Source organism: Mobula hypostoma, chromosome 10 (assembly GCF_963921235.1).
Source record: "Mobula hypostoma chromosome 10, sMobHyp1.1, whole genome shotgun sequence".
In the NCBI taxonomy this organism is placed as follows: Eukaryota; Metazoa; Chordata; class Chondrichthyes; order Myliobatiformes; family Myliobatidae; genus Mobula; species Mobula hypostoma.
In genome coordinates, this window is record NC_086106.1 from 62,189,286 (window position 1) to 62,216,668 (window position 27,383).

The 27,383-nt window shown below is 41.3% G+C and overlaps 1 protein-coding gene across 6 annotated transcripts in view; it reads left to right on the forward strand.

The window, feature by feature from the left end:
• Window positions 1-27,383, forward strand: part of LOC134352943 (fatty-acid amide hydrolase 2-like) — a 76,781-nt gene that overhangs the window by 10,342 nt on the left and 39,056 nt on the right. For all 6 annotated transcript variants that reach the window (XR_010019514.1, XM_063060600.1, XM_063060603.1 and 3 more), the window contains 2 exons: window positions 1,240-1,322; window positions 18,628-18,764. Coding sequence is in view for 5 of the 6 variants with exons in the window: in XM_063060600.1 (XP_062916670.1) it covers window positions 1,240-1,322; window positions 18,628-18,764 (220 nt within the window). In the remaining variant the exon portion in view is untranslated. The remainder of the gene's footprint in view (window positions 1-1,239; window positions 1,323-18,627; window positions 18,765-27,383) is intronic.

Sequence of the window (27,383 nt, forward strand, 5' to 3'; positions counted from 1 at the left end):
GTTATTATCCTTCTGTCATGAGGGTCCTGAACCAGAGTGGACAACTTCACTGAATTGATTCCACATCCTAAGGATTCAGTTTCAATGACTCTACATCTCATGTTCTCAATATTTGTTATAAGCAGTTTGATTTTTCTTTTTTGTACTTGCAATTTGATGTCTCTTGCACATTGCTTGTTTGCTTTTCTTTGTGTGTAGCTTTTCATTGATTCCATTTTGTTTCTTTGTACTTACTAAGTATGCCTGCAAGAAAGGAATCTCAGGGTAGTATATATCTACTTTGATAATAAATTTACTTAGAATCTTTCCAAAATTTAAAAATGAATAAATCAAATAAACAATATATTCAGATATTTTGATGCTGTCAAATAACTTAAGCTTTAAAGCACACCATGAATTTATGAAAAATCACATTATTCTATTCTTACCCTTGCTTCTCATTACTGTTTATTTAAAGGAATGAGCTTGCAAAACTTAGAAAACTTATATGCAGAAGAAAATTTATTTTTCTAACATAATTGTTGAGTAACTTGTCAAACTAATTCAATGCCGCTGAATTTCAATCGGAGTCCAATGCCATCGCAGATCCAGGGTATGAATCAGGGAGCACTGCAAATGACTTCAGGATCTTTGCATTGCACAGGAGTTTGAGACTTCATAATGGAGACACATAAACACTAACCTTTTGTCAGTATGTTTCAGACCTCATCTGTAATTTGGTATAAATTGAAATGATGACTGTCTTCATAAGTTACTTATGTTCATCTATGATGCCATTATAATTCTTCTCCAAAATGCTCGTGAAAGATGAAGCTTTATTCTGTTTACATGTACAATATTTGAAGACATTTGGCCCAGTTCATTTACTTATTACACTTTATATGGTTGTAAACAGTCTTGTGCACCTGTCAAATATAGAGAAATGGGAAATAATATGGTTACAGAAGTAATTATTTGCTGCATGTTATTAATGAAGCAGAACCCACACTAAGTGCTTTTCAAATAGAAATAGTCATTAAAAAGGGGAATTGTAGTGTGAATCATGTTTATGTAGAGCTCATGTTTGGTAAGAAAAAGCATTGATTTAACGGCTGAATAGGCAGCTTTTTGCTGTAATATTGTTTGGCTCTTGATCATGAACAAAAAAAAGCAACCAGTCACGATATTTTTCTGTGTGACCATGTAAGCAAATCTCAACATGGTGAATTAAGATGTAAAACAATCTTCTTTTTATTTTAGGTAAAATGTGTGGATGTAATACAAGTATATATCAACAGGATTAAGGATGTCAATCCCATTGTCAATGCTCTTGTCGCAGACAGGTAGGGAGTTTACTCTTACATCTTTTTAAGATGACAATTTTGTTATACTTGATTGACAATGGTAGCACAGTAACTATTTAAAAATTATCTGCTGCATGTTCCTGTGGGTTTATTACATTCTTACTTAGATCTGCAACATTTGACATACTTCCGATCGATCACTTTAATCACTTTAAATTCCGTGGCCCTGATCTCCACATTTTCACTAAGGGTATCCAGTTTTATCCCCCATCAGGAAGGCTTTAACACTTTCTTCATCTTCCGAGATAATGCATCTTACTAGTTCCCCTCATCACCCACCTCTGTCTGGCAGAACTAATTCTCATATTCTCAACAATTTCTCTTTCTGCTCTTCTCACTTTCTCCAAACCAAGGTGTAGCCATGGGTACAACCATGGGCTCAGTTGTGCTTGCCTTTTTGCCAGATATGAGGAAGAGTCTGTTTCAAGCTTATACTTGTAACACTTTCCAGTTATTTCAGTGCTGCATTGATTACTGCTTCTGGCACTCATGCTGAACTTTTCAATTTCATCAACTTTGGCTCCAACTTTACCCTGCCTTAAATTTATTTGGTCCATCTCTGACATCTCTCTCCCCTTGCTTGATCTCCTTGTCTCCATTTCTGGAGACAGACTGACCACTGAAACCAACTGACACTCACAACTATCTTGACCATAGCTCATCCCATCCCATCACTTGTAAAAATGCTATTCACTTTTCTCAGTTCTTCTACCTTCACTGCATCTGTTCTCAGGATGATGATTTCCATTCTAGAACATCTGAGGTGGTCTCCTTGTTCGAAGAATGGGGCTTCCCTTCCACATTATTGATGTTGCCCGCAACTGCATCTTCAATTTCCACACATCTTCTTTCACTCCATCCTCCCACTGACATAATGGGGATAGGGTTCCTCTTGTTCTTACCTACCACTTGTCGGATGCTGATGTTTTAATCCAAAATGCTTTCAGAAGTCAGGAAAGGGGGACAAAACTTGTTGCATCTCTCAAATATCTTGTATGTTCATCTATGGTACAGAGTTCAACTTTGTTTCCATAATTACAGTTGTCGGCTTTACTCTATACGTTCTCAGTCCTTCTTATATATTTTTACTTCATTTATTCCTTCCTGTGCTGCTTTATTTGCAATTACATCCATGAATGCATTTCCATGGCTTTCCATTATAATCATTTTAGAGAAGCTTTTATGCTTTAATACAGCAGCTTCTGATAGAAGTTGGCCATTCTTATTTGGGGTTCCTACAATCATAAGAAATCCTCTTTGTCTCCATAAGTTTCCAATGCCATGAGCAATTCCCAAACCATGTTGAGAATCTGTGTAAATGTTAGCCGTTCTTCCTTCTGCCAACTTACAGGGTTCAATGAAATCTTTTAAAGCCATGCTTCCTGATGCCAACACCTCATCGTTAATCCAGCCATTTGACTTCCTCTCCTGATCGCTGAGGAGACATCGGTATATAGAATCATGTCTTTGGCAGAGTAATAGCCAACAGAATGCAAACAACAGGAATTCTGCAGATGCTGGAAATTCAAGCAACACACATCAAAGTTGCTGGTGAACGCAGCAGGCCAGGCAGCATCTCTAGGAAGAGGTACAGTCAACGTTTCAGGCCGAGACCCTTCGTCAGGACTAACTGAAGGAAGAGTGAGTAAGAGATTCGAAAGTGGGAGGGGGAGGAGGAGATCCAAAATGATAGGAGAAGACAGGAGGGGGAGGGATGGAGCCAAGAGCTGGACAGGTGATTGGCAAAAGGGATACGAGAGGATCATGGGACAGGAGGTCCGGGAAGAAAGACAAGTGGGGCGGGGGGGAGAACCCAGAGGATGGGCAAGGGGTATATTCAGAGGGACAGAGGGAGAAAAAGGAGAGTGAGAGAAAGAATGTGTGTATAAAAGTAAGTAACAGATAGGGTACGAGGGGGAGGTGGGGCATTAGCGGAAGTTAGAGAAGTCGATGTTCATGCCATCAGGTTGGAGGCTACCCAGACGGAATATAAGGTGTTGTTCCTCCAACCTGAGTGTGCCTTCATCTTTACAGTAGAGGAGGCCGTGGGTAGACATGTCAGAATGGGAATGGGATGTGGAATTAAAATGTGTGGCCACTGGGAGATCCTGATTTCTCTGGCGGACAGAGCGTAAGTGTTCAGCAAAGCGGTCTCCCAGTCTGCGTCGGGTCTCGCCAATATATAAAAGGCCACATCGGGAGCACCGGACGCAGTATATCACCCCAGCCGACTCACAGGTGAAGTGTCGCCTCACCTGGAAGGAGTGTTTGGGGCCCTGAATGGTGGTGAGGGAGGAAGTGTAAGGGCATGTGTAGCACTTGTTCCGCTTACACGGATAAGTGCCAGGAGGGAGATCAGTGGGGAGGGATGGGGGTGACGAATGGACAAGGGAGTCGCGTAGAGAGCGATCCCTGCGGAAAGCGGGGGGGGAGGGAAAGATGTGCTTAGTGGTGGGATCTCGTTGGAGGTGGCGGAAGTTACGGAGAATAATATGTTAATATGTTAACATATAATATATTATAATGTTAACATATAATATGTTATAATATGTTATACTCTTCCATCAGTTAGTCCTGACGAAGGATCTCGGCCTGAAACGTAGCCAACAGAATGCTGTTGGTCTCTAGGTTCTTCAGATAATACTGCTATCATGTATTTTTCATTGATATTCAGGGTAATTGGCTTACCTGTATTAGGGATCCCTAATGCAGGCGCAGTACGCAATGGCACCTTTAAAGTTTGAAATTCTTTCAGTTACTCGTTAAGAGTCATAGCGTAGTCTGAGCATCTAGTGCCTTTCAGCAGATTGTGGAGTGGTTCAGTTACAGTTGATGAATTTGCCACTAGCTTGTAAATACATTAATTAGCAATGATTTCATCTTAGGTCCCGCATGTCTTCAGTCCCTTTGCATTTTTTTGGAACAAGCTGTGACATAGCTGTCACCTTTTTGTTTCATAGAACATAGAATAGTACAGCATTGTACAAGCCCTTCGGCCCACAATGTTGTGCCGACCCTTAAACCCTACCTCCCATATAATCCCTCACCTTAAATTCCTCCATTCTTTCAATGCAATCTGGTAAAGCTCCTGGATTGGGTGGTTATTCTGTATGATTTTATAAAAACTTTGAGAAATTGCTTTCTCCATATATGTTGGAAATGCTTAAAGATCCTTTTTTGATAGGAAAGTTATCTCCCACATTTAATGAAGCTTCTACTTCTTTAATTCTTAAGAAAGATAAAGACCCTACTGACTGTGCTTTATATAGACCTATTTCAATATTAAATGTGGATGCTAAACTTCTTTCAAAAATAATGGCTAATCGACTGGAGAATATTCTAGCTAAAGTTATCTCTCAGGACCTAACAGGTTTTGTAAAGGGCCGTTATTTCTCCTCTAATATTCGGAGACAATTAAATGTTATATACTCATCCTTTTCTAAGACTCCTCAATGTGTTGTTTCTCTTGATGCTGAAAAGGCATTTGACAGAGTTGAATGGAAATACTTATTTAATGTATTAGAGAAATTCGACTTTGGTATTAATTTTAATAAGTGGATTAGAATGATATATAAAAGCCCTATTGCTACTGTTAATACTAATAATTGCAGATCTTTTTTTTGACTCTCGCGGGGTACGAGACGAGGATGTCCATTAAGTCCTTTGTTATTTAATTTGGTGCTGGAACCTTTGGCCATTGCACTTCGTGAAGCTAAAGACATCCATGGAATTTCCATAAATGGGACTATTCATAAGATCTCCCTTTATGCTGATGATATCTTAGTTTATGTTTCGAATCCTGAAGAATCCATTCTTAGCTTATTGAAATTATTAAATGAATTTGGAAAGTTTTCAGGACATAAACTAAACCTTCATAAAAGTTAATTATTTCCTCTAAATGATTCTGCTTCTATATATGATGACATTCCTTTTAAAGTTACGAACTCTTTTAAATATTTAGGTATTATTATCACTAAAAATCATAGAGACCTTTATGGAGCTAATTTGGTTCCTTTAGTGGATTTTATGAAGCAATTATTTTGTAGATGGAATCCACTTACACTTTCATTAGCCGGCTGAATTCATGCAGTTAAAATGATGATTTTACCAAAAATTTTATATGTATTTCAAAATATTCCTATTTTTTTATCTAAGAAGTTTCTTGATCAGGTTTATTCTATTATTTCATCTTTTGTTTGGAATAATAAAAGACCAAGAATTGGAAAACATCATTTACAAAAATTAAAAAAGGATGGAGATCTTGCCCTGCCTAATTTAAGAATGTACTATTGGGCTGTTAAAATATGTTATATGTGTTCTTGGTTATATTGGGCTGATAAAAATGGACGACCACCTTGGGCTGATTTGGAATTGAAAGCTGTGAAACAGTTTTACTTAACCTCATTATTAGGAGCTTCTTTACCTGTACAACTGGCCAAAATTTCTAATTTAAATTTATATCCTATGATTAAGCAGTTATTACAAATTTGGTACCAGTTTCGTAATTTTTTTAATTTCAAAAACTTTAACCTTCTTAGCTTAATTTATCAAAATTATTTATTTAAACCTTCATTAAGCGAGTCCACCTTTCTTCTTTGGAGGAATAAAGGAGTCTATTCCTTCATGGATCTGTTTCAAGAAGGTCAATTGATGTCTTTTGAGAAATTAGTGACTAAATACTCTCTCTCATACTCACATTTCTTGCAATATCTTCAGGTTAGACATTTCTTACAATAATATTTAAGTAATTTTCCATATATACAGGATTCTGACCTGTTAGATATTATTTTAAAAATGAACCCTTTAGTGAAAGGTTTTATTGAGAAAATTTATAATTTACTGTTACAACAGTACAATTACCGTTTGTCATGGTCCGGTCCGTGAAATCCGCATTCCGGTTCACGGTCCAGTCCATGGACTCAAGACTCTGGGTCTTCCAGCTGTCCCTTGCTTGACTAAATCAAAGGCACCTGATTCCCATCTTTGGGCTTGCAATATAAGTAGCCTTGGGGTTGAGGGTGGGCTGCTGGTTTGTCTTGTCACCCCCATTGGAGCAACCTGCTGATTGGAAGGCTAGTGAAACTATTTGTGATCTCTAGGCCTGGTTGGAGGACCACTGCTTCATGGAGCCTTGTTGCCACTTGTTGGAGTGTTCTTTGTGGTATGGATTTGGCTATTTCCTGGGCCAGCTGAGTGGCTGCCAGCCATTCCAAGCTAGGTAGGGATCTGGTTGTTTCTGTAGCCAGCTGAGGTTGCTGGCTGAACTGAGACTCAGTGCTTCCCTGGAGCAGAGATGGAACTGTCTGTTGTTCTTTGGTGTTTGTCTCTTGTCCTTGCCTCTGTGGGGTAAGCCAGGCTACTTTGCTGTTGCCCTGCAGGGGTATCTGTCTTGTCTTGTCCTTGCCTCTGTAGGGTAAGCCAGGCTGTTTTGCAGTTGCCTTGTGGGGAGATCTGTCTTGTCTTGTCCTTGCCTCTGTTGGGTAAGTCCCACCATTCTGCTGTTACCTGATGGAGAGACTTGTCCCACCTTGGTGTGAAGATGAAGTTGAGCCCTGGCTTGTTGTAGGATAATTCCTGGCTCTATGTCTATGTTCTGTCCTGTCTCATTTTGTGTTGTGTTAAAGATGAATCCTGGCTTGTTGAAGGATAAGTCCTGGCTCTGATGTTCAGTTTGCAGTCTGTCTCTCAGCTCCAGTCTCCTAGTTATCAGCCTCTGCATTTCAAGACAAAGACCCCAAGCCTCGAGGATGCCAAGCTCAAGCTCCAAGACCCCAGACCCTAGCCTCAAGCCATGTCATGTCCTTGCCTGGTTCTGGGGTCTGAGCCGAAGGCAAACCCAGGTTCTGGGCCCTTGTCCAGTCTCAGGCTTGGAGTTCAAGCCTTGTCCTATCTCCAAGCTCAGTCCTCTGGACCCCAACCACGTCCTGTCCTGAAGCCATGTCATGTCCTTGCCTGGTTCTGGGGTCCGAGCCTGAAGCAAGACTCAGGTTCTGGGTCCTTGCCCAGTCTCTAGCTCTGAGTCCAAACCTTGTCTGCTAGTCCATGGTTCCTAGTCCTGGTCCTGCTTTCCCTTGCCCAACTGTGTTCTTGTCCTTGCTCCTTGCTCCTTGCCTGAATCCTGTCATGTCCCTACTCTAGTCAAGTCCTGTTCCTTGTACTTCAGTGTCTGTGTCTTGCATTTGGGTCTGTTCCCAGCACCCTCTTGTGACACCCTTCACTTAAGATTAAGCTAGATTGGGAAAGAGCTTAACATGACCTTGATAACAGGATTGGTTGTGAATTTTGAAGTTGGTTAACTCTTCGATCTGTGCCAATCACTCTTTAATTCAATTTAAAATTGTACATTACTATTTGACAAAGGAGAGACTGTCTAAAATGTTTCCTAATGTTGATAGTCAGTTTGATAGATGCAAAACCGAGACAGTTACATTGACACATATGTTTTGGTCGTGTTCTGTATTGAAACATTTTTGGAAATCTATTTTCTCTACAATTTCTAAAGCTTTAAATTAATTTACAACCTAATAAATTGACAGTTTTGTTTGGTACAATCCCTCAATATATTCATGGTATTTCTATATCAGACCATTATGTAATTGCATTTGTTACATTATTGGCAGAAGGGCTATTTTATTGAAATGGAAAGATGCCTCTGCTCTTACTTTGTTACAATGGTTCTCAGGTGATGCTATGTCTTAGTTTGGAGAAAATCAGAAGTTGAACTTTTGATCCTCAATTTGACATTGAGAAAAAGTGGGGTTCATTTGCTCACTACTATCATCTGATTTGAGTTAATTAAGATAGTTTCCTTCTGATTCTTGTCTAAGTGGAATTGAGTTGGTAGATTGATGTTTTTCTTTTATGGAAGCTTGTATGGCGTATAGCTCTGGGGTTGTGCTCTCAATAGTTTTTTGTTTTTTTTTGTTAGCAGGATTTTTGTTTTAGTTAGTAAGGGTTCTTTTTTAGGAAAAAAAATATTCTTAACACTTATTGTTGATGTATTGTTTAGCTTTGTTAATCAGTTATTTGGTAATTTGATTCTTCATTGTATATATTGACATGTTGACTTGATTACCTTAATGTTTGATCTTTAATAATTAATAAAAAAAATTTTTAAAATGAAAATTAATTCCTCCATTTACCCGTCTAGCAGTCTCTTAAATTTCACTAGTGTATCCGCCTCCACCACTGACTCAGGCAGTGTATTCCATGCACCAACCACTGAGTTTTAATGAAAAAAAAAACCTTCCTCTAATATCCCCCTTGAACTTCCCACCCCTTGCCTTAAAGCCATGTCCTCTTGTATTGAGCAGTGGTGCCCTGGGGAAGAGGTGCTGGCTGTCCACTATCTATTTCTCCCATGTTTGTGGGTGTTGCATGATGTGTTACCTGGTTACAAATCCACGCTGAAAATAAAAAGGAAAAGGGCCACTTTAAGAGAAGTCAGAAGTGTATGTTGGAGCTCACAAATGCATCCATTCATCAACCATCGAACTCCAAGTGTCACCAACCTTCGGACCCTCACTCCCAGTCCACTCCATCTGGTGGTCTACCAGCTCTCTCCACACATCTTCCTCCTTCTCTCACTGACCAAAGACAGCAAAAATCTCTCTTCCAGACTCTCAAGAAACAATACGTCTCTCGTTGGATAGGTCCCTCCACATTCCAAGCCCTGTTATCTCTGGACATAACCCAAACATTACCGCTACAGAGAAACCATTACAGTGAAACCTTACAGCGCACTACAATTAAAAGAAGTGAGGTAGTGTCCAAGGGTTCATTGTCCATTCAGGAATCAGATGACAGAGGGGAAGAAGCTGTTCCTGAATCGCTGAGTGTCTGCCTCCAGGCTTCTGTACCTCTTACCTGAAGGTCATAGTGAGAAAAGGGCATGCCATGGGTGCTGGAGGTTGATAAAAATGGATGCTGCCTTTGAGACACCGCTCCCTGAAGATGTCCTGGGTACTTTTTGGGCTAGTACCCAAGATGGAGCTGACTAGATTTACAACCTTCTGCAGCTTTTCGGTCCTGTGCAGTAGCCACTTCCTTACCCCACCCCCATACCAGACACTGATGCAGCCTGTCAGAATGCTCTCCCCCATGGTACATCTATAGAAGTTTTTGACTATTTGTTGACATGCCAAGTCTCTTCAAACTCCTAATGAAGTATAGCCGTTGTCTTGTCTTTATAAGTACATCGATATGTTGGGACCAGGTTAGATCCTTGGAGATCCTGACATTCAGGAACTTGAAACTGCTCACTCTCTCCACTTCTGATCCCTTCAGGAGGATTGGTATGTGTTCCTTCATCTTACCCTTACAGATGTCCACAACCAGCTCTTTCGTCTTACTGACAGGTTGTTGCTGTGGAACCATTCCACTAGTTGGCATATCTCACTCGCGTCACCACCTGAGATTCCACCAACAATAGTTTTATCATCAGTGAATTTATTGATGATTTTTGAGCAATGCTTAGCCACAGTCATGTGTATATACAGAGTAGAGCAGTGGGCTAGGCACACACCCTTGAGGTGTGCCAGTGTTGATCGTCAGCGAGGAGGATATGTTATCACCAATCCCATAGACTGTTGTCTTCGAGTTAGGAAGTCAAGGATCCAATTAGAGGGAGGTACAGAGACCCGGGTTCTGCAAGTTCTCAATCAGGATTGTGGGAATGTTGGTATTACATGCTGAGCTATAGTCAATGAACAGCATCCTGACATAGGTGTTCATATTGTCTAGGTGGGCTAAAGCCATGTGGACAGCCATTGAGATTGTCTGCTGTTGACCTATTGTGGCGATAGGCAAATTGCAATGGATGCAGGTACATGCTGAGGAAGGAGTTCAGTCTGGTCATGACCAATCTCTCAAAACTTCATCACTGTCGATGTGTGTCCTACTGGGTGATAGTCATTAATGCAGCTCACATTATTCTTCTTGGGCACTGGTATAATTGTTTTCCTTTTAAAGCAACTGGGAACTTCTGCCCATAGCCATGAGAGGTTGAAAATGTCCTTGAATACTCCCACTAGTTTGTTGGCACAGGTTTTCAAAGCCTTACCAGGTATTCCATCGGGACCTTCCGCCTTGTGAGGGTTCACTCTCCTTAAAGGCAGTCTAACATCAGGCTCTGGGACAGAGATCACAGGGTCATCAGGTGTATCAGGGATCTTAACAGCTGCAGCTGTGTTCACCCTTTCAAAGTGGGCATAGAAGGCATTGAGTTCATCTGGTAATGAAGCATCACTGCCATTCATGCTTTGTAGGAAGTTTCACTTTATAGCGAGTATTGTCTAGCAAGCCCTGCCAGAGTTGCCATGCATCTGATGTCACCTCCAGCCTCATTTGAAATTGTCTCTTCACCCTTGAAATAGTCCTCTGCAAATCATACCTGGTTTTCTGGTTTTCAAGTCATCAGACTTGAATGCCACAGATCTATCCTTCAGCAGACAACATACCTCCTGATTCATCCACGGCTTTTGGTTTGGGAATGTACAGTAAGTCTTTGTGGGCACACACTCAACTTCACAGGTTTTAATGAAGTAGGTAACAACTGCAATATACTGATCCAGGTTTGAAGTTGAATTCCTGAAACGGTCTTTCAAATCAAGGTTCCAAACAATTCTTCCTTTTAAATATCTGCACCACCACACTGTCTCTGAGTTCAATGTCGTGGCACTTAGTGTTTGCTGCTCGTTGCTGGGCTTCCTTTTCCTGTTAATGATATTTGGAAATGCTTTTTTTTGGGGCAATACAGCAGTTCAGAATACTCATCCAGATTATGAACATCCATCTGCTTAACTCCCAGTGGTGCATGTGCAAAGACCATCACATTATGATTTCACGTAGGGACAAGCCAATGATTCTATGATCAATGGCTCAAATTGTCAGAACCTCAGGCACCACCTGTTTCCAGTTTAGTCCAGTTTCCTCACACATTTAGCTAACTTTATTCTTGTTCCATTCATCCTTTCCACTAGGCTTGCTGACTGAGGATGATAATGACAATGGAAATCTTGATCCACCTGCAGGGCTTTGCATACAGTATGACTTTAACGAGTTTACCATTGAAATGGGTAGCATTGTCAGTATATTGTTTAAGGGGATGCCAAATCACGGGATTATTTCCTTTAACTAACATTGTGCAACTGCAACATTCTTTCTGCAAGGAAATGCTTCAACCCATTGTGAGAACACCTCAATAATGACTCCTCCATAGTTGTACCCTTCACATTGAGGTAATTCAATGAAGTCCACCTGTAAATGTACAAATGGGCCATCTGACAGCAGGGTATCAGCCCCAGTTACTTGTACCAATTTTCCTGGATTCTGTAAGGCACATATCATACACTGTCTACAGATTTGTTCTGCAATTTGAGATACACCAGGGACAAGCTTGGTTTATCTAATCAGCTCTCCCCCTCCTGCCCGCATGTGTGAACTTGGAAACACATTGGGCAGTCTATTCTACCAAATTACCTGGGGCGACAATGTGTCCATCGGGGTGAAGCCACTTAGCACTGTGCTGCTTACAACCCTGCTTCTTCCACTTTACCCTTTCACTTAATGAAGCAGTGGACTGGTGTGCTCGTGAGACCTCCAAAATGGGAGGTGTCATCAGGCTCCACAACATGGGAGCACTTGTTTCTGATACAACAAGGGAGGGTCTAATTGCTGCCCCTTTTGCAGTACAATCTGCTGTTTTATTTCCTTGGAGACCTCATCCATTTGTCCAGTATGTACAGTTCACTTAATAATCACAACCTGTTTAGGCTCCTGTAATGCTGCCAATAAGTTGTGTATGTGCACTGAGTTTTTAATAGGGGAACATCCCCACCCCCTTCCACCTTGTCAAAATTCCCCTTCATTTCCATAATCGTGTGCTACTCCAAATTAACGTGATTCAGTATAAATATTGGCGGACTAGCCTCTAGCAAGGATACAAGCTCTAGTGAGCACCAAGAGCACACTGGCTGTGTCGAGGCAGAGACAGGAAGTGCCGCTGCCTCCACAACATGGCTGAGGGAAACAATGGCATAGCCTGTGCAAGGTTTTCCCAAATCATCATGTAAAGCCGAGCCGACAACAAAGAAAATTAAGTTGGCATTAACAATGAGATTATCAGTAAGGTCCACAAGGGGTTTTATTGCTTCTTGTAATGGTTTCACAGCAGTGTGGATTGTCACCTTATTCCACGGGGAAAAGAGTGGTTGGATTCAGAGTTGTACAGTGAGCAACTCCAACATTCGGGTTTGTAAATAACTCAGTTTCGTACCTAGTTTGCCTAGCTGGGGAAGGGTGTTGTGTGACACAGTGAGTCAGGAACGTTTCCACTGAATGTGGGACATGGACATGAGCAAGATGATTGAGAGTCAGAGATTGCATGTGCTGAACAGCAAGGCAAGAGGCTGCCAGTGCTGGAAGGAAAGTCAGTAGAACTCTGGCTATTGGTCTAACAGACCACTGAAATAAACAATCGGCCTTTGTCTTTCCCTGTGGTCCTGAGTCAAAATGACCTGATTGCATCAAAACTACTTTCCAACGAATCTGAAATTCAAAATCAATATATCAAAAGTCTCAGGCAACATCTTTTGTACTCTATAAAAGAAAGCAATCTTGTTAGTAAAACAACTTCTAGAATTGCACCCAAAAATTCCAAACTTTCCAAAATTTTTGATATCAAATTCACAACTTAACTGTCTACAAATGAGCAATTTCCCCAAATCCCCATTTTCCTCTGAAATGTGGGCATCTCATATCCAGAATACAGATGCATAGATTTCCTTCTCCATAAACTAGATTTCACGTGGCCAGTGTGGAAACTAGGTTTCTTGAAATCAACTGTGTGGAAAATAAATAAAGAAACTCAACCCAGAACATAACACAGATAAGACAGAACAAAAATCTATGCTTGTACCTTTCTTCATTCAGAACCTTCACAAGTAACTGCAACACTTAAATATACAATTAATTCTCACTGTGAAAAGTTTTCACACATTTTCAAACAACCAAGGTGAGGAGAAAACTGCTGTGTGGAACCCCGACACGCTAACACATTTTAAAACTCAAAAGTGAATTTACATTGGAATAAAATACTTCACTGGATCACCGTTTGGTATGAAGCACAAGGTTAATTTCAACTTCACAATAGAAATTGGGGGAGTGTTTTCAATTGAAGTAGGGCAAATTATGAGGGCATGAGGCAGGAACTATGAAGAGTTAATTGGGAACACATTTTTCTGGCAAGTTCACATCAGGCATGTGGAGGATGTTTAAAGTTCAATTGTACAGAGTACAGGAAAGGTATGTTCCTGTTAGAAGATAGGTCAAGGATGGAATGATTAGAGAACTTTGGATATCAACATCCAATATTACAGATGGGACCAATATCCTTGCGGGAACATTTAATAGAGCTGTTATGGAGGGTTTAGTCTAATTTGGCAGGGGGATGGGAACTGGACTGGAATGATAGAGCAGAACAGGGGGAAAACAGAAATAAATCTAAGATAGTGAGCAGTAAAGGTATCAGGAAGGACAGGCAGATGATGGGGAAAATTTTCAGCCATTGGGATGAGTTGCAGTGCAAACAAAGCAAAAAGTACCAAATACTGGACTTAAGGTGTTATACTTAAATGCACGCAACATAAGGAACATGGTGAATGATCTTGTCGTACAGCTACAGATTGGCACGTATGATATTGTGGCCGTCACTGAGATGTGGCTAAAGGAGGCATGTCTCCGGGAGCTGAACATTCAAGGATACCCAGTATATAGGAAGGATAGGCAGGTATGCAGAGGGGGAGGCGTGACTTTAGTGGTAAGAAATGATATCAAATCATTAGAAAGAGGTGACATAGGATCAGAAGTTGCAGAATCTTTATGGGTTTATCTGAGAAATCGCAGGGGTAAAAGGACCCTGATGGCAGTTATATACCGGCCTCCTAACAGCTGCAGTAATGTGGACTACAAATTACAACAGGAAATAGAAAAGGCTTGTCAGAAGGGCCGTGTTATGATAATTGTGGGGGATTTTAACATGCAAGTGGATTGGGAAAATCAGGTCGGCACTGGATCTCAAGAGAGAATTTGTAGAATGTCTGCGAGATGGCTTTTTAGAACAGCTTGTTGTTGAGCCCACTAGGGGATCGGCTGTACTGGATTGGGTATTGTGTAATGAACCGGAGGTGATTGGAGAGATTGAGGTGAAGGAACCCTTAGGAGACAGTGATCATAACACGATTGAGTTCACTGTGAAATTAGAAAAAGAGAAGCCGAAATCTGATGTGTCGGTATTTCAGTGGAATAAAGGAAATTACAGTGGCATGAGAGAGGAACTGGACAAAGTTGACTGGAAAGGGACACTAGCAGGAAGGACGGCAGAGCAGCAGTGCCTAGAGTGTATGAGAGAAGTGAGGAAGGTGCAAGACAGATATATTTGAGAAAAAAAGAAATTTTTGAATGGAAAAAGGATGCATCCGTGGCTGACAAGAGAAGTCAAAGCCAAAGTTAAAACAAAGGAGAGGGCATACAAGGAAGCAAAAATTAGTGGGAAAACAGAGGACTGGGAAGTTTTTAAAAGCTTGCAAAAGGAAAATAAGGTCATTAAGAGGGAAAAGATGAACTATGAAAGGAGGCTAGCAAATAATACCAAAGAGGATACTAAAAGCTTTTTCAAGTATATAAAGAGTAAAAGACAGGTGAGAGTAGATATAGGACTGATAGAAAATGATGCTGGAGAAATTGTAATGGGAGATAAGGAGATGGCGGAGGAACTGAATGAGTATTTTGCATCACTGAGGAAGACATCAGCAGTATACCGGACATTCAAGGGTGGCATGGAAGAGAAGTGTGCGCAGTCACAATTATGACAGAGAAAGTACTCAGGAAGCTGAATAGTCTAAGAGTAGATAAATCTCCCGGACCAGATGGAATGCAGCCTCGTGTTCTGAAGAAAGTAGCTGTGGATATTGTGGAGGCATTAGCAATGATTTTTCAAAAGTCGATAGATGCTGGCATGGTTCCGGAGGACTGGAAGATTGCAAATGTCACTCTGCTATTTAAGAAGGGGGCAAGGAAGCAAAAAGGAAATTATAAACCTGTTAGCTTGACATCGGTGGTTGGGAATAGGCTAGACAAGGGAGATGCAGTGAATGTTGTGTATTTGGATTCTCAGAAGGCCTTTGACAAGGTGCCACACATGAGGCTGCTAAACAAGGTAAGAGCCCATGGAATTACGGGAAAGTTACATACGTGGATAGAGCATTGGCTGATTGGCAGGAAACAGAGTGGGAATAAAGGGATCCTATTCTGGTTGGCTGCCGGTTAGCAGTGGTATTCCACAGCGGTCCGTGTTGGGGCCACTTTTTACTTTGTCCATCAACAATTTGGATTATGGAATAGATGGCTTGTGGCCAAGTTTGCTGATGATACAAAGATAGGTGACGGGGCTGATAGTGCTGAGGAAACAGAGTCTGCAGAGAGACTTGGATAGATTGGGAGAATGGGCAGAGAAGTGGCAAATGAAATATAATGTTGGAAAGTGTATGGTTATGCACTTTGGTAGAAGAAGTAAATGGGCAGACTATTATTCAAATAGAGAGATTTCAAAGTTCTGAGATGCAACGGGACTTGGGAGTCCTCGTGCAGGATACCCTGAAGATTAACCTCCAGGTTGAGTCGGTGGTGAAGAAGGCGAATGCAATGTTGGCATTCATTTCTCGAGGAATATAGTATAGGAGCAGGGATGTGATGTTGAGGCTCTATAAGGCGCTGGTGAGACCTCACTTGGAGTACTGTGTGCAGTTTTGGTCTCCTTATTTAAGAAAGGATGTGCTGACGTTGGAGAGGGTTCAGAGGAGATTCACTAGAATGATTCCGGGAATGAGAGGATTAACATATGAGGAACGTTTGACCGCTCTTGGACTGTACTCCTTGGAGTTTACAAGAATGAGGGGGGACCTCATAGAAACATTTCTAATGTTGAAAGGCATGGACAGAGTGGATGTGGCAAAGTTGTTTCCCATGGTGGGGGAGTCTAGTACGAGAGGGCATGACTTAAGGATTAAAGGGTGCCTATTCAGAATAGAGATGCATCAAAATTTTTTTAGCCAGAGTGAATCTGTGAAATTTGTTGCCACGGGTGGTAGTGGAAGTCAAGTCATTGGGTGTATTTAAGGCAGAGATTGATAGGTATCTGAGGAGCCAGGGCATCAAAGGTTATGGTGAGAAGGTGGGGAAGTGGGACTAAATGGGAGAATGGATCAGCTCATGATAAAATGGTGGAGCAGACTCAATGGGACGAATGGCCGACTTCTGCACCTTTGTCTTATGGTCTTATGGTCCAGAGAGGTGATGAATTTAGTCAAGAAGAAAAAGGAAAAGTATGTTAATCTTCTGAAGTTTGATTCAAACACAGCACATGAGGATTATAAAGATGCCAGAAAGGACTAAAGAAGGGAAGTAGGAAAGCCAGGAGAGGTCATGAAAAGTCCTTGACATGTAAGATTAAGGTGAATCTCAAAGCATTCTCTACATACATCAACAGCAAGAGGATAACTAGGGAGAGCGTATGATCACTCAAGGATAAAGAGGGGAACATTTGCTTGGAGGTAGAGAACGTGAGTGAGGTTCTAAAAAAGTACCCTGCTTCAGTATTTGCCAAGGAAAAGGACGTGGAGGACTAGGAGATCAATGCTGAGCATATAAATAGGTTAGGGCATTTATAGCTGAAGGAGGAGGAAGTGCTGGGACTCTTAAAGAGAATTAAGGTGAATAAGCCCTCAGGGAGGCAGGAGACAAGTTTGCTGGGGTCTTGACCAGTGTCTTCATGTCCTATCTCGGTACAAGTGAGGCCCCAGAAGACAGGCAAGTGGCTAATGTTTTACCTCTATTTAAGATAGGAATAAGGGAAAACACTGGGAACTATAGGCCAGTGAGTCTCACATCAGTTGTAGTAAAGTGCTGGAGAAAATTCTTAGAGATAGGGTATATGAGCATTTAGAAACCCATGGCCTAATTGTGGAGAGCCAGCATGGCATGGCTTTGTGCGGGGTAGGTCATGTTTTACCGACTTGAGCTTTTTAACAAAACGATGAGAGAGATTCATGAAAGTAGGGCAGTGGATGTTGTCTACATGGATTTTCATAAGGCCTTTGACAAAGTCCCTTATGGGAGGCTAATCCAGAAGTTTAAGATGCATGGGGTCTACAGCTAATTGGTGGCTTGGATTCAGAACTGGCTTGCGCATAGGAGACAGAGGGTAGTGGTTGGAAGGAGGTCTATGATTGCTGCTGTTCCACAGGGATCTTTGCTGTTTGTGATATATCAAATGACCTGGGTAAAATGTAAGTGGGTGAGTTAGTAAGTTTGTGGATGATACCAAGATTGGTGGAGTTGTGGATAGTGTAGAAAACTGGCAAAGAATACAACACAATATAGATCAGTTGCAGACATGGGCAGAGAAATGACAGATGGAGTTTAACCCAGATAAATGTGAGGTGTTAGGCCTTGGTAGGGCAAATGTAAGGAAATAGTACACTATTAAGGGAAAGACCCTGAGCAGTGCTGTGGAGTAGAGAGAACTTGGGGTCCAAGTTCATAGCTCCATGAAAGTGGCTACACAGGTTAATAGGGTGGTTAAGAAGTTTTATGGAATGCTCGCTTTTATTAGCGGAGATATGGAGTTCAAAAGAGTTTATGTAGGCTCGGGAGATCTGACAGAGGTTTGTAAGATTACGGGAGACATAGATATAGTAGACGGGGGTGGGGGGGGAGGATATCTAATACCAGAGGGCATGCATTGAACGTCAGAGTGAGGTAGGTTCAAAGAGGATGTGAGGGGTAAGTGTTTTACTCAGTGAGTGTTGGATGCCTGAAATATGTTGCCTGATTGGATGGTAGAGGCTGATAGATTAGAGGCTTTTCTGCGATGTTTGGATAGGCATATGAATGTGAGAAAGGTGGAGGGATATGGACATTTAGTAGGGATTACTTTTTGTGGGTTTTTGATTTACTTTTTAGCTCGTTCAGTACAATATTGTGGGCTGAAGGGCTCCTCCTGTTCTGTACTCTTCAGTGTAAAATGTGTAAACTATCATACCATTTTCCTTTGGGTATCATACAATGGATGTTATTGTATTTGCCTCAATAATGACAATATTACTTACTAACATTTATATTAAACTCAGTTTCATAAAGCTAAGATTTTGACTTGTACATCACAGAGCTACAGCATTGAATCTTTATATCCATTGCATTTTGTTTGTCTACCATATTGCCGGTCTAGATTTTCAGCTGCCTTGAAAGAGGCTCAGCAGGTGGATGAAAGACTTGCCAAAGGAAATGAAGATGAAAAATCACTTGAAGAGAGTGTTCCTTACCTTGGTGTCCCTTTCACTGTCAAAGAAGCATTTGCATTAGAGGGTATGTCAATGCACTTAAATTGTTACCTGATTATTTAGTTTATTAGTTGGGTAATATTATCTTCTGCCTTGTGTTTTGAGCCAAATAACTTTGATGCTGCCCCTTTCCAAGGATCGAACTAAGCAATGCACCAGATACAACCGTCTGGCATGAAACAGACTGTGAGTTAGGTCACCGCTGAGCACAGTGTACATTTTGTTCACCATTTTATAAACAAATATAACTGCCCTGGAAAGGAATATTGCAACAGCAGGCAATTTGATACGTGAGAATATATAGCTGAGTGAGTTATCTTTGAAACAGGACAGTTGGAGGGAAGACAACTGAGGTTTAGTCAGAATAGAAAGAAATGACCTCTTACATTAGTAGAGGGACAAACAAAGCAGGATCATAAATTTAATGGAATAGGGAGAAAGATTAGTAAAAAATGTTGTAAAATACTTAAACCTAGAGGTTAGCATGTGGTTTAGAATATAAGAATTAGAAGCAAGAGATGGCCATTCAGACCCTTGATGCTACTCTGCCAAGAAAATCATGGGTGATTTCATTTTAGGCCAGTGCCACTTCCCTGCATGAACCCATATCCGATTCCCATAATACCAGAATATAGCCCTTAATCTTCTTGGATATACCCTATGATCTGATGCTACTCTTCACTTTTGAAGGAGATTCCTGAGATCCACTACTCTCTGGAGGAGCAAGTTTGTTCTTTTGCTGATCTTGAATTTGTTACACTTTATTTTGAGATCTCGTGGTTTTAGACAACTCAGCCTAGAGGGAAAGCAATCTTGCAACTAACTATACAAGCTCAATTAGAATGTGGTATGTTTAGATCATGTAGATCAACTTTCATAATCTAAATCTGCTCAATCTCTCCTCATTGGCATTTCCTTGCCCCCTTTCCCCCACCTCAATTAACTCAGTGATCCATTAAAAAATGGTGTCAAAGGAGACTACAGATGTTGGTCGTAATACAAGGTTTCAAACTAAACCATTGACAATTGCTCTTCCACAACAGATGCTGCTCAACCTGCTGACTTTCTCCAATAGATTATTTCGTGTTATGTTAAAATATACACTGCCTTTTTAACTAATGCAGATGATCTCATTTCGTACTATATTCTGTTTCCATGTCTCTGACATAATCTTTTTACATCCCCCTGAAGTTTAACTGTACTCACCTTATAACTTTCTATTTAGCCATCCTGCTTTATGTTGTTAGTAAACTTGGATATAATACACTACGTCCCCTTAACGGAATTATTGACATATATTGTGAACAGCTGGAGCCCAGCATCGAACTTGCTGCAAGCCACTTGTCACAACCTACCCACTTGCAAATTACCTATTTATTCCCAAACTATTTTCTATCTGTTAGTGTGTTCTCAATCCATGCCTCAAAATTAATCCTAATCTCATTTACTCTCATTTTACTTCATGATTGGCACCTTATCAAAGGACTTTTAAAAATGCAAATAGATCACATCAATTCACTGTTTTGCTATTTCCCAGTTCAAACAGTTTTAATCATTTTGATGATCATGAATTTCCTTTTAAAAATCCACTGTTAATCCTGCCTAGTCCCATTAGTATTTTCTTAGTGTCAAGATTCCACTTCCTTAAGAACATCCTAACACTTAGCCTATTATCAATGGTAGGCTAACTGGCCCGAGGTTCCTCCAAATGGGGTTATATTTTCTACCTTTCATCCTATAGGTGACATTTTAGAATCTATGGTACTTTGAAAAGTGATAGCCAGTGTATCCACAACCTCCAAGCCATTCTTTTCAAAAACATGGGAGACAAGTCACTGGGTTCCAGTGATTTATAATCTTTCAGCCACATTAATTTCTTCAGTACACTGTTTTTTACAGATCCTATTTATCTAGACTTATTTGATACATATTAAGTTGGGAAAATTCCCAGGACCTGAACAAGTGCACCCCTTGCATATTATGGGAGGTCAGTGAAGAAATTGCAGATAGCCTCGTAGAGATATTTACTTAGTAGTTAGCCACTGGCGAAGTTCAAGAAGACAGGGGCGGGGTGGCCAATGATAGTGTTGCTGTTAGCACAATGCTATCACAGCTCGGAGTTCTGGAATTCAGAGTTCAATTTGGGCGCCATTCTGTAAGAGGTCACTGTATGTCCCCACTGAGGAATGCATGGGTTTTCCCTAAGTGCTCTGGTTGCCCTTCATAGTTCAAAGATGTTCCAGCTAGGTTAATTGGTCATAGTAAATTGTCCTGTGATTAGCTTCCGGTTAATTGGGGTTGTGGGGTTGCTGGGGAGGTGTGGCTCAGAGGCCTGGAAGGGCCTACTCCACACTATATCACTAAAGAAAATAGTGTATTTAATATTTCAGTAATATTGTAAATTTATAGTTAGATTAAACATTCTTCATTATGGGTTATATGTAAAAGTAGGTCAATGGCATACATCATCTTGCCACCACGGCATATGCAAGTGCCACACTAAAGTAAAAAAATGAAACGTACACAGTTACTCCTGGCTCTGTATTTTTCTTTCAATTAGTTTTGTTTTAAAGATACAAAACATAACTGTGACAATGGATAAGTTTTAAACAAACCCAAGATTATTACTTACCTGTTGAAGTGTAGCAAAATGTTCAAGTTTTTAAAAAATGCAGTGAGAAATGATTGAGTAAATAACCAGCACAGCATGTGCATCTTCAAGAAGGAACAGAGATGGTCAGGTTAAAAAACAAACAGAAAAAGGACAATTTCAGGGGCTTATAACTAATGTGTACTGGGTGATAAAAAACAAACTTAAAAAAGCATAAATGGCTCACTACATTGGAAAAATGGATGTGTTCAATTGCTCAATAGATAACTGGATATTGTATACTAAGTGAAGTGAGCAGTATTTTAAAGCAAATGGAATATACTATAAGAAGAAAGTGCCAGTTTTGCTGAATGCATTGGGTGGAACAGCATACAGTTTGCTTTGAAATTTGACAGCTATAATCAAACCTGCGGAAATGAGCTCTGCAGATATCGGGAAACTGCTACAGGAACATTTAGAATTGAAACCACTAATGATTACAGAATGGTTTTAGTTTAGTAAGCAGAATCAAAAGAAAGGGGGTACATTTCTGAGTATAGGGCTAACTTGATGAAGTTGTCTGAATATTGTCAGTTCAGTGATGGGATTTGAGGGATCTTGAAAGCATTCAAAAATAGCACCTAACTAAAATGAAACCTGCAGATATCCAGCTAAGATCTTACACTGGAGAACTTTTACTGGATGATGTCACAGCAGTGTTCATGGTATTGGAAAACTCAACCATATAGTTTTAAATGAAAATGCCACACTCAAGTTTTACAAAGCCCACCCTTTTCCTTATACTATCTGAGATAAAGTAGCCAGTGAGGTAGATCACATGGAGACTGAAGGAATTCTTTCCAAAGATGAATGGAATTCATGGGCAATGCCAGTGGTCCAAGTAGCCAAGAAGAATTGGCCTGTCAGGAATTGTGTTGATTTTAAGGTCAACATGAACCAGATATTCTGCATCCAGTTCTGTGCAGAATAGAGGATATCTTTGCAAATATCCATAATGGAAAACATTCACCAAAGTGGGCTTAGCTGATGCCTACTTACAGATGGAAATGGAAGATGATTCTCACTATAAAAACTCACAAAGGGCTTTATCACTATAATAGTCTTATTTTTGGAGTAGCACCTGCACCTGTACCCTGGCAGAAAACTATGGACTAAGTATTGCAAGTCTGTCCAAGCACTCAATGTAACCTGGATGACATCATTGTTACCAGTAAGGATGATAAGGAGCATCTCCAAAATCTCAAGATTCTGTTAAAAAAGATTGGAAGATTATGGGCTCAGAGCATAATGCAACAAATGTGAATTCTTGCCAAAAAAAAATCATTTAAGGTTGTCACACCATTGATGCACCAGGATTACACAAGTGTGCTGAGAAAATTAAGCAGTGGTGGATGCTCCAAAGCCAAAGGACATGTCACAGTTGCGGTTCTTTTAGGATCTATCAATTAATATAATAGGTTCCTGCTAAACTTGGCTATTGTGCTCCAACACTTAAACTCACTACTGCAGATCAGAAAGAATTGACAATAGACAAATCAGTGTGCGGAGGCTTTTAAACTCTATCCCTCGACTTATGAAAGCTAACACCCCATAAGCTTTCTTAACTACCCTATTTATCTGTGAGGCAACTTTCAGGGATCTGTGGACATGTACCCCCAGATCCCTCTGCTCCTCCACACTACCAAGAATCCTGCCATTTACTTTGTACTCTGCCTTGGAGTTTGTCCTTCCAAAGTGTACCAGCTCACACTTCTCCAGGTTGAACTGCTGCCACTTCTCAGCCCACTTCTGCATCCTATCAATGTCTCTCTGCAATCTTTGACAAGCTTCTACACTATCCACAACACCACCAACCTTTGTGTCGTCTGCAAACTTGCCAACCCACCCTTCTACCCCCACTTCCAGGTCGTTAATAAATATCACAAAAATTAGAGGTCCCAGAACCGATCCTTGTGGGACACCACTAGTCACAATCCTCCAATCCGAATGTACTCCCTCTACCACGACCCTCTGCTTTCTACAGGCAAGCCAATTCTGAATCCACCTGGACAAACTTCCCTGGATCCCATGCCTTCTAACTTTCTGTTTAAGCCTACCATGTGGAACCTTGTCAAATGCCTTGCTAAAATCCATGTAGATCACATCCACTGTACTACCCTCATCTATATGCCTGGTCACCTCCTCAAAGAACTCTATCAGGCTTGTTAGACATGATCTGCTCTTCACAAAGCCATGCTGACTGTCCCTGATCAGACCATGATTCTCTAAATGCCTATAGATCCTATCTATTAGAATCTTTTCCAACAGCTTTCCCACCACAGATGTAAGGCTCACTGGTCTGTACATTCCTGTGGACAACGAGGACATAAAGATCCTAGCCAGAGGCTCAGCAATCTCTTCTCTCGCCTCGTGGAGCAGCCTGGGGAACTTATCTGTCCTAATGTATTTTAACAACTCCAACACCTCCTCTCCCTTAATATGAACATGCTCCAGAACATCAACCTCACTCATATTGTCCTCACCGTCATCAAGTTCCCTCTCATTGGTGAATATCGAAGAGAAGTATTCATTGAGGACCTCGCTCACTTCCACAGCCTCCAGGTACATCTTCCCACCTTTATCTCTAATAGGTCCTACCTTCACTCCTGTCATCCTTTTGTTCTTTACATAACTGAAGAATGCCTCGGGGTTTTCCTTTACCCTACTCGCCAAGGCCTTCTCATGCCCCCTTCTTGCTCTCCTCAGCCCCTTAAGCTCTCTTGCTACCCTATATTCCTCAATAGACCCATCTGATCCTTGCTTCCTAAACATCATGTATGCTGCCTTCTTCCACCTGACTAGATTCTTCACCTCACTTGTCACCCATGGTTCCTTCACCCTACCATTCTTTATCTTCCTCACCGGGACAAATTCATCCCTAACATCCTGCAAGAGATCCCTAAACATCGACCACATGTCCATAGTACATTTCCCTGCAAAAACATCATCCCAATTCACACCCGCAAGTTCTAGCCTTATAGCCTCATAATTTGCCCTTCCCCAATTAAAATTTTTCCTGTCCCCTCTTATTCTATTCTTTTCCATGATAATGTTAAAGACCAGGGAGCGGTGGTCACTGTCCCCCAGATGCTCACCTACTGAGAGATCTGTGACCTTACTCGGTTTGTTACCTAATACTAGATCTAGTATAGCATTCCTCCTAGTCGGCCTGTCAACATACTGTGACAGGAATCCGTCCTGGACACACTTAACAAACTCTGCCCCGTCTAAGCCATTGGAACTAATAAGGTGCCAATCAATATTAAGGTAGTTAAAGTCACCCATGATAACAACCCTGTTATTTTTGCACCTTTCCAAAATCTGCCTCCCAATCTGCTCCTCGGTATCTCAGCTACTACCAGGGGGCCTATAGAATACTCCCAATAAAGTAACTGTTCCCTTCTTGTTCCTGACTTCCACCCATACTGACTAAAAAGAGGAGTTTGGCTGGAGTTTGAAGAACACACTACAAGCAAAGGCACTACACTGACACTGAATCAGAAGCTCACCAATTTCCTCCTTGTATATCACAATGTAGCACACTTCTGAACCAACAATTCACCATCTATGTTGTTCCTGGGTTGTCCCTTGTGTTCACGCTTGGATCTCCTCTAACGTAATCTCTGAAGGAATATGCAGGACAAGCAGCTGAGACAAATTAAGGGCTCCTCAAGCAAGGAGGTTTGATGTTTCACTCCCAAGGTTGATGAGGGACTACAGAGGTGATCATATAGTGGGTATTTGACAGACTAAGGACAGAACTGATCCACTCTCCCACACAGTGGAGATTGTGTCTCATATCATCTGATACATCAATAAGTTGGGGAAACAGTGTCAATTGGTGGAGGAAAAAGTTGGTCAAAGCTGTCAGAACCACTTCCTGCAGTCCAAGAATTAACCCATGATTTGGATGTGAATGAATATGATACAATTAGCAAGTTTGTTGATGATATTAAATTAGGGGGTCTTGTTGATCTGAAGCAGATTACAATGAATTACAAAGAGATTTTGATCACTTAGGAAAATGGGCTGAGGATGGAATGAGAGGGTAATGACCAGCGTTATGGAACAGAGAGACCAGAGAGCATAAGTGCACATTTCATAGAAACTGACCTCTCAAGTAGACAGGATGGTGAAGAAAACATTTAGCATGCTGGCCTTCATCAGTCAGGCATCAAGTTTAAGGAACTGAAAATTTGACTGTGGAACATGTAAATCCTCATTGCTACTATGATGCAAGTGATTGCCAAGCAAATATGCATAAGCCATTCTAGGAAACGTGTACTTTGTTCGAGCAGCGATATTTGAACTACTGAGCGGTCGTGTTGTGATGAACTTGTCTGAATCTCAAAACAGTTCCACTTGTTCTTCCTCCTGCCCTGCCTTACCAACTGAATATTGCTGGCCTCCTTTACCCTTTCATTGTCCTGACTATTGTTAGGGAGACTCTAATTATTTACAGAAAAGGCCAAACAAGAAAGTAAAGTGATCCAAATTAGGTTGCCATCTAGTAATTTGCAAATTTGCAAATACTGTGCATGACATGAACCATGAGATATTCTACTCGTTTTTAGTACATAATGTAAACAAGGTAATGCTCCTGCACAACATGTTTTATTTGCTTAAAAAGAACAAAATCTGACAGGTGTCCTTGACAAGGATGGCTTGGAGCCAAATGCTGGAGTATCCGAGGCCAAGACCAAGACACGATCTGAAACAGGATCAAGGGACTGAGCACAAAACAAACGCTGGACGAAATCACTGGTAGGATTATGATTGAGCAAAGAACCTCTGTTCAGGTGTTCCTTAAGTGCTCAATTCTCGGTGCCCAAAATATGATTATCAATTAATGGGAACATGTTAAGCCTTTAAAGAGGCCATGCCTACTATCCATACTCCAGAGAGTTAGTGTGTTTTAATATCAGAAGCTGGTGTGGTGGGGAGCATCTCGTAACAGGACCCCCTCCACTATGGCTGACTCCTCACGGCCCTGATCATGGATGAGAGTTGGACCCAGGATGTCTCTTCCCGGCACCCAGCACCTTTCCTCCGGTCCAACTCTCTCCCAGTCCACTTGGTATTGCCGAACACCTCTAACAGTATGTGAGTCCAAAAGTCTCTTCACCATGAAGACCTGCTCCCCCTCGATAAACCTGGGTGGTGGCGGGGCAGATGGTGATGGGACAAAGGAGTTGGTGCAGACAGGTTTTAATTTAGAAATGTGGAAGCCGAGGTTGATCTTTAGGGTCTTGAGGAGCTGCAAGCTGGAAGCCACCGAGTTTACTTTCTTTCAGGAACTTAAAGGAATCAATACACATGGGCGCCAACTTTCTAGATTCCACTCAGAGAAGTAAGTTATGAGTGGACAGCCAGTCCTGTTGCCCAGGCTATAATGTGGGTCCCAGACTTCTTTGCCTTAGTATCCGTTCTCTGTGGAGGCCAGCAAAGTCTCTCATGCCTTCATTGGTTTCTCCTTGTAGTGTTGGACAAGATCCTATAGGGTGTTGTGGGCGATCTCTGCCCATATCAAATGGTCACACTACTCATCAGATCCTTCCAAGGCCAGGCATCCCGGGTTCCATCCTTAAACTTGGTTGGTCCACTCCGGCTGGCCGTGGGACTGTGATTGAAACCTGGAGGAAAGGCTTGCTATTGCACTTATCAGTTTACAGAAATCCTTCCAGAAATATGATGAGTATTGAGGACCACGATTTGAGACAATGTTCACTGGGAATCTGTGGACCCTGAAGACCCGGTCCAGGACAATCTCAGCCATTTCTGTTGCGGAAGGTCGCTTCTCCAAGGCAATGAGCTTGCAGGCTTTTGAAAACTAATCGACAACCACCGTGATGACCGACTTCCCCTTGGATGGCGGGAGACCCATGACAAAGTCCATGGAGATGTGTGCCCAGGGATTTTTCAGAATGGGTAGGAGGCGGATTAGCCCTTGAGTTCGGGTATGGGGCTCCTTTTTCCAGTTGCACGCCTCATATG